The sequence below is a fragment of the Chrysochloris asiatica genome, unplaced genomic scaffold (genome assembly GCF_000296735.1).
Source record: "Chrysochloris asiatica unplaced genomic scaffold, ChrAsi1.0 scaffold00044, whole genome shotgun sequence".
NCBI classification, from domain to species: domain Eukaryota; kingdom Metazoa; phylum Chordata; class Mammalia; order Afrosoricida; family Chrysochloridae; genus Chrysochloris; species Chrysochloris asiatica.
Window position 1 is genome coordinate 9,122,674 of NW_006408562.1, and position 8,164 is coordinate 9,130,837.

At 40.3% G+C, this 8,164-nt stretch overlaps 1 protein-coding gene across 1 annotated transcript in view; it reads right to left on the bottom strand.

Moving 5' to 3' along the window:
- The window catches only part of GABRG3 (gamma-aminobutyric acid (GABA) A receptor, gamma 3), a 424,103-nt gene that overhangs the window by 46,791 nt on the left and 369,148 nt on the right, over window positions 1-8,164 (bottom strand). Inside the window, exon 6 of the mRNA XM_006861874.1 lies at window positions 7,724-7,861. Within this exon, the coding sequence (XP_006861936.1) occupies window positions 7,724-7,861 (138 nt within the window). The remainder of the gene's footprint in view (window positions 1-7,723; window positions 7,862-8,164) is intronic.

Below are 8,164 nucleotides of genomic sequence, written 5' to 3' on the forward strand. Positions count from 1 at the left end.
TATATATATATATACATACATACTTTATGGAGCCTCACTAGACAACTTTTACCTCTGTATGGGTGTGTTGAAGGGTGAGTATCATGCATGTTATCCCCTAACTGAAATGCGATTTCAAAGCCCTCTCTATAAAGATGATGTAAAGTTAAAAATAGTGTTATAAGTGTACTGACTAACATGACAACCACCTGGATTACATTGTTCTTAAGAGTATTTATGAGTCCTGGTGTGCCACTGTAGGATAAGCACTGGACTGCTAACCACAAGGTCGGCTGTTCAGATCTACCAGTCACTCCTCAGAAACCCTATGCAGGTGTGCTTTGAGTCAGATCCTACTCAGTGACACTTAACAGGAGTATTTAAACCATAAAAAAAAAAAAAAAATCAATAAATCAACTCCAGTAGGAACAGTAGCTTTTGTTTTGACTTTCTGTGGTATGGTAAATTATTTAATATGTCTCTTCTAGCCTTCAGGAGCTCTGGGAGTGTAGTGCTTACAAGTCAGGCTTCTAATCTCACAGTCAGCAGTTCAAAACTACCAGCGGTTCCACAGGAGAAAGATGAGGCTTTCTGCTTCCGTAAAGATTTACAGCCTCGGAAACCCTGTACAGGGTCACTATGAGTTGGAACTGACGCTAGGGTACATACCACCACCACCTTCTAGACTTAGTCTTTGTAATTCCCACCAAATGACTCTTTTCCTGATGGGTCTGGATGAGAGAAGATGCTGATAGGATGACATGATTCAGCTGTGGACGTTACCAGAGTTAATTGTGATTGGAAAAAGGTGAAATTCTAGCCTGGGTATAACATAAGCCATCTTGTTGATGTGAGTGAGCTGTGTACTTCTTCCCTTGACTAAGGTAGCTTGTCTCCCTCTGACCTCCAGTTCTTGGGATCTGAACCAGCAGCCTGACCTGATCTGCCAGCTTCCACAGCCTCATAATTCAACAGCCTGATTCTGGGTGAGTGAGGAGAATCCTCAAGACTGACATCTGAACTGCAGACTTGGCTGCCTCCACAACTCTGCGAGCCATTTCTTTGATGGCTCCTGAGGTGTGAGTGTGGAGAACTGCAGAGCTCTGGAATGAGGGGAGGATACTGAGGGGAGAAACAGAGGTTGATATCAGCAACTGTGGAGTGATACAGCAATGCAGGACTCCTGGTGTGGCACTGTAGGATAAGCACTTGACCACAAGGCTAGTTTGAACTGCAGGGTTGGTGGTTCAAACTCACCAGCCACTCTTCTGAAACCCTATACCAGGTTGCTATGAGTTGGTGTCGACTCGATGACACCTAACAAGTTAACAACATAGCACTTTAGGAAAGTCGGGCATTTGGGATACCTTTAACCTCCACCTAACAGGGACTAGTCACGTGCTGATTTTTCTGAAAGAACTTATTGTTGCAGTTGGTGTCAGAATGATGGGGCTTGGTGCAATGGCCCTGACTCACTGGAATGTGTGGTTTTGGGGAAAAGGGGATAAATGAGAGAATGACAAACATTTGGCTTCTGGATGGGATAAAAAACACCCATGGCTTAAAGAAGCTACATGTTGCAGTCACTAGCCCATGGCAAAAGCTAATCCTAGGATAAAGAATGACTAGATGTGGATCTAATTCCTGATGAATTAACTAGTTGGATGCATATGGAAACAGTGACAAGGAAAAAGGGAGACATATAATTTTTTGGGTTTTGTTTTCAGTAATAGGTACAATGACAAGGAAAAAGAATGCAGGGCTGATTGTAGCGCTGAACCAAGCCCAGATCTGGTTAGTTTGAACTAAGACTGCTCGTCTCAGACCCCACTGTAAATTAGTTGCTTCAATTTGCAGATAGGTATCTTCAGCTTCCTAAGGAACACTTTACTAAAATGGATTGTGAGAGTGAATGATTTAGAGACAGTGTCTAGTAAAGTCACTGAATGCTATGGAATAGAAGAGTACGTTTGGGTTGATGCAAGACCCACAACCCACTATGGAACACTGATGAATGGTAATACTAGACCCAGTTAAACAGAAAGTTAACCTAGAGGGGATGGCCAGCTTAGTCAAGAGGATCAAATTTACAGAAAAATCTGTTTTCCCTAAAAAAGGTAAGTACGCCTCCTCCCCAACCTAAATACTCAAAGGAACACTCTACAGGCAGGAGCTTTCTGGATGCAGTGGTAGAATGGTTTTATTTTGTTAATGGTTTTCATACAATGAGTATGCCCTGTACAGAGGTCATGGCAGATACGGTAGTCAAGGGGAGCCCCTTCTACATGCAACCTTATTACTATGAAACAAAGCAACAAGCCAAGAAGCTGTTTCAGATTTGTTGACACACCTTTCCCACATGAATTTTACAGATGAACAAAAGTTAAGGGTAATTCATAGGAGAATGGGATGAGGAAATTGGGAATGATGTAACCCAGTCGGAGAGAGATTTTTAGATGGTTCCTCAGAAATGGGATGGCTCTAGCAGGCATTGGTGGAGTACAAGCAAGGTGATGAAGCAGCACTGCTAGAGGTTGGGTAGACCACAGGGAACTTGTGCTGATTGCCCAATATTAAGGAGGCTGAGATAACTGTGTTCTCTTCACCACAGCTGGGAGGAATTTAATTATGGAAATTCCCACCCGGGACCATTTGACCCAGAGGCCTAGCTAGTTGATGAAGCTGAAGACTGATGAGGGGGCCAGGGTCTTCTGGCTCAGCCCCCAGCAGGGAACCTGAGACTATATGTACATGTGTGGGTAGAATGGCCAGGGGTGAGGAAGAGATCTTCTTAGGGTTCCTGAAATACAGGAACTCAATGGGCAATAATCTCACAACTTTCAAATAAAATTTTGAAGAGGCCTCTGATCAGTATCAGCAGATAAGAGAATGCAATGATTAATAGGACTGAAGTGACAATTTGGATGAGAATTGGAAGATTTAAGCAGATCGTATATGAAGCAGTTGCATCTCCCTTACCTGCATGTATTATTGCTATGGAATATTATGTCTAATAGCAGATCTCTCCTGTTACTTGAAATTAAAGGCGCAAGTCTATAGGATAAGCTCTGCACCTCAAGGTTGATTTGAATCTCACAGTTGCTGGTTCAAACCCACTAGCTTCTCCTCATAAATCCTATACAACACCACTGTAAGTCAGAACCGACTCACTGGTATTCAACAACAAGCCTGCCCTTGGGAAGCAGTGATTGGAAACACTAAATGAGAATCGTGAGAATAGCCCAAACTCATTAGATTGCTAATTTTAAACAGTATAAGATATCTGGTGGACTAAAGAAGAATCCTACATGCTCAAGACTGGAGTATTTAAGCTAACAAAGTCTCAGTATGTGGTCTGTGTAAAAGGCTCATGGAGATTGATGGTAGATTATCTAGGCCTAAAAAAAAGTAGTGTCACCTCTGGCATCAACTGTTCCAGACATGGTATTGGTACAGAAAACACCGCAGGCAAAAGGACACTGGTAACTCTGTAACTGATCTTGTCATTGCCTTTTTCTCCATCCCATTCTCAGAAAAGTCAGCCACATTTACTTTCACATGGGAAAGATCCAAATATATTTTTAGTGTTTTGACAAAGAGTTATTTGAACTCACCAAATGGTTAGAAGACACTTGGACTTAGTGTAAACCTCAAGTATAGTGATAACATCACATTGATGTTATTATGCTAATAACAAATGCAGAAGAATAGGCTAGGACAAATTTGGCAACAATGATTGCCACATGACTAACAAATGATGGTTAATAAATCCAGTAAAATTTCCTGCCTAAATGGAGAAATTCTTGGGAAAAACTTGGGCTGAAACCATACATGACATTTTAAAGGCAACCAAAAATCAGCTGCTACCATTACATACACCCAAGACTAAAGAGTAGGCCCGCAGTTTGACTTTCTAATTTATTTTGGAGGATGCCTATTCCACATCTGGGAATATTGCTTTCTCCCCTCCCTAAAACCACTCAGAAAAAAACTGTTCGAATGGAGTCCCAAGCAACTGCTGGTTATGTCTGAGTTACAGAAAGCAGTATCATGCTCCATGTCTTTAGGACTTTATAATCCACATTTATAATCAAACACAATGTGGGAGATTTCTGACACGCATATGTATTCAGACTGAGATTATGGCAAGTTTCTGCGGATGCTGGCCTGTGACAGTCATTGGGATTCTGGACTAGAAAGTTTCCACATACTGAAACATGACAGATGCCATTGGAAAGGCTATGGGTATTGATTGAGACGGTGCCAATGACAGTCTGAGACCTGAGATAGCCACAGTATTGTGGGTGGACAAGTCTGAGTAAAAATAAATGACAAGTGGAAGGAAGAATAAATAATAGATGGAAGTGAGGGAATGAATAAATGTGTTATGTAGTGGGGGGAAATCTAACATACTGCTGGTACCTTGGGAGAGACTCAGAGAAAGGGAATAAAGTCTCAAGTAAACAAACTTTTCAAGAACCTGACCTGATCAGTCAGATATCTACCTCAGACCTCAATGTCTGATAACGGAGTGGCTTCACCCTTAGGTCTCTGTGCCATACTGAAGGACTTACTATTAATGAATTTTTAAAAAATTTATTGTGAATTGAGTGAAGGTTTACAGATAAGATCATCCATTTTACATTCAACAAATAATATTCTTTGTTTCATCTCAATGATTACAATCCCTTTCATGGAACAATAGTTATCCTTCCTCCCTAAAGCTGCTATTTCTATTCCACCCACCTTCCCATCCCTTCTCATCTTTGCCCTTAGGTACATGTTGTCCCTATCCATCTGGCACTGTAGGATAATGTACTGGACCACAGGTCAGTTTGAACCACAAGGTTGGCTGTCCCAACTCACCAGCTGCTCCTCAGAAATCCTATAAAGGGTCGCTATGAGTCGGAACTGACTCGATGGCACTTAACAGCAACAATATACCTTACTAGTATTGTTATTCCCACTATATATACCTATCTACTACTTATGCTGTGAATAAGATCACTATGAGCCAGTATCGACTCGATGATACCTATCAACAACTACTTGGTGCAACGTTGTTGAGTTCATTTGCAGATCTAAAGGGTGGTCAAGGCCCATCATCTCAGGTTCTTCCAGTTTCCTTCTGCTCAGTAAACCTAGAACTAATTCTTGAAAAGTAATTCTGAATTTTGTTCCCACACAGAAATTCTGCTGCTCTATCTGGTACCTTCTAATGTGATCCCTTTATGAGAAATTGGTATTGTTGTTTGGGCACCATCTAGTGCTGACCTCAGAGCCATGGAGACTGTTCACATGTTCCATTGGTCTGTTGAGCTAAATGATTCCAAGCATCTTCATTCTCTTCATTCTTACTTCTTCACATGGAGAGACCAATAGCTGCATCTTAGATAGGCACTCATAAACTCTAAATAACCCAGATAATAAAGTAGGATGTAGAACATTGTCTTTACGGACTATGTTATACCAACTGATCATGGTGTCCCCTGAGACTATGGTCCTGAGCCCCAAAGTACAGCTAAAATGTTTGTTAATATCTAAGTCATTTTTATCATTTTGTCTGTCGTATGCTTCACCACATTCACAGTTGTGTTTTCAGGAAAGGTAAATACTCATGTACCAATAGGGTTATTGAATGCTTCAGCTTGGGAGAGTCAAGTTAAACCTGCATGTAAGAAAAGGACAATGGCTAGAAGAGTCAAGGGGACTGGGGTGTGGGTAATTATTTAATGTCTTTTCTAGCCTTAGTCTTTGTAACTCTCAGCAAATGACTCTTTGGCTTATGGGTCTAGGTGAGAGAAGCTGGAAGAAGATGCTGATAAGATGGCATGATTCCAGCAGGGAATATTCAATGAGTTCATTGTGATTGTAAAAACTTTAAACTCTATCATGAATATCAAATGAGCCATGTTGGTTGATATGAGAGGTCTTTGTGCTCCTTTGCTTGACTAATCAAATTTGTCTCCATCTGACCTCTGGTTCTTTGGATTTGAATGAGCAATCTGACCTGATGTGCCAGCATCCACACTCCTGTGAATCAACAGCTTGATTCTGTGTGAGTGAGAATTCTCCAGACTGGTGTTTGAACTGCAGATTGGGACTTGACAGCTTCCATAACCAAGTGGTTCCATGTCCAATATGGCCCGTGAATTCTATGAGATGTTTCAGAAAATTACAGAAGCCTGGTTCTTGGGGGAGAATACTGAGGGGAGGAGTCATACAAGGCAGATACCAGTAATTATGGAGTAGTGTAGGATAAGCACTGAACTTCTAATTACAAGGTCAACACTCAAATCTAGTAATCTCTTCTTGGAAACCCTATACAGGGTTGATGAGTTGGAACTAATTCAATGACACTTAACAACAATAGTTGTTAATAGCTCACTCTAATCTTCTACTATGTCTTTAACCTCTACTATATAGGGACCAGCCTCATGCTAGTCTTTATAAAATAAATTATTGTTGCAATAGCTAGTAAACTATACGTGTTAACAAGTTATAAGAGCAATAGAAAACATGACCCTAATTCCTATGTGAATCTCACACCCTACCCAAACTAAGTAAATTGAAAAACAGCAGACCAAATGAATGAATAAATAACAGGAAGAAAAGAAAACTAATAGACAAGAAAAAACATATTCAAGGCATCAACAGATAAATGTCTCTTTATCCATGCTTTATTGTCGTTAAGTTGCTAAGTGCTGTTGAGTCAGTTCTGATTCAGAGACCCTGTATAAAATTCTGAGGAGTGGCTGGTGAGTTTGAACTGCCAACCTTGCAGTTTACACTAACTTGTCAGTCCAGTGCTTACCCTGCAGTACCACACCAGGGCTCCATATGCATATGCTTTACAACATGGCCATTTAATCAAATTGGTGAGTAATTATAATGCCAAAACTATTGGAAAAAAGTAAATCCTCAAATTTTATGATAAAGTTTGAAGATAATATGTTGTTGTTAAGCACCGTTGAGTCAATTCCGATCCATAGCAACCCTGCATAGGGTTTCCGAGGGTGTAAATCTTTACAGGAACAGAAAGCCTCATCTTTCTCCCGCGGAACTGCTGGTAGTTTTGAACTGCTGACCTTGAGATTAGCAGCTTGATTCATAACCACTATACTACCAGAGCTCCTTGAAGGTAATATAGAAGAAGCTAGAAATTAAAACTCAAAGAACATTTCAAACCAGCATCTATTATTTGTGGATTTTCAGTAATCTTCCATTTTTATTATGTATGTGAAAATTTACAGAACTTTGATCAGCAGTATAACAGGTTTATACAAATAATTAGTTGGTGGTAGGTAGTTTGGTTTATTGGCAAAATGCCAAAACATGCTCAATTAAAAAATCTGCTGCTGGTGGTTGTGGTCCCAACTCGTAGTGCCCTTATATAGGATTTGTGAGGCTGTCAATCTTTGTGGGAGAAGAAAGCCTCATGTTTCTCCCCTGGAGCAGCTGGCAGACTTGAACTGCTGACCTTAATGGCTAGCAGCCCAACTCATAACCCACTATGTTACCAGGGCCATTCACCCCCTCAGACACCAAGTAAAACATTAAAATAAATTTATTTCACTTTGAAATCAGTTGTTTTAAACTTCACCTTGATATCATTCATGGTTATAATAACATATATAGTCAAAAACGTATCCATTAGTGAGCAATGGATCTCCACAATTAGCATTATGCATGTGGATGGGTGGATCTTGTTTTGAGAGGCATACTACTTGAAATTGACTCCTACCTGTAGGTGTGGTCACAGTTTCTGTGGTGTTTCTGAGACCCATAAAATCAAACTGATACAGGCGCCATGAATCCTGGTCAACTGCCTCAACTGAATTTTTTCTCCATCTGTAAACCATTTCTTCTTTGGGGTATCCATCTAAAAATATAGAACAAATATTAACACTTGGAGAAGTAGGTTAAGGAAACATTAGAGTGAAAATTATGATTTAGATCACCTAATGGAAGTTACAATTTTAAGCCATGTTTGTTTTTAAAAACACAGAAACTTCCAAAATGAATGGGCAAATGCCACCTTATCCAGTGCATTCCTGCTGCCAATCTTCATAGTCAGCAAAATGCTTCTCAACTACTAGTCTGGCTGTCTTTGGCTGGTCTCCCTAGAGGAATAAAGTCATTGAAAGTACATATGCACACATATCTATATATACACACATTTACA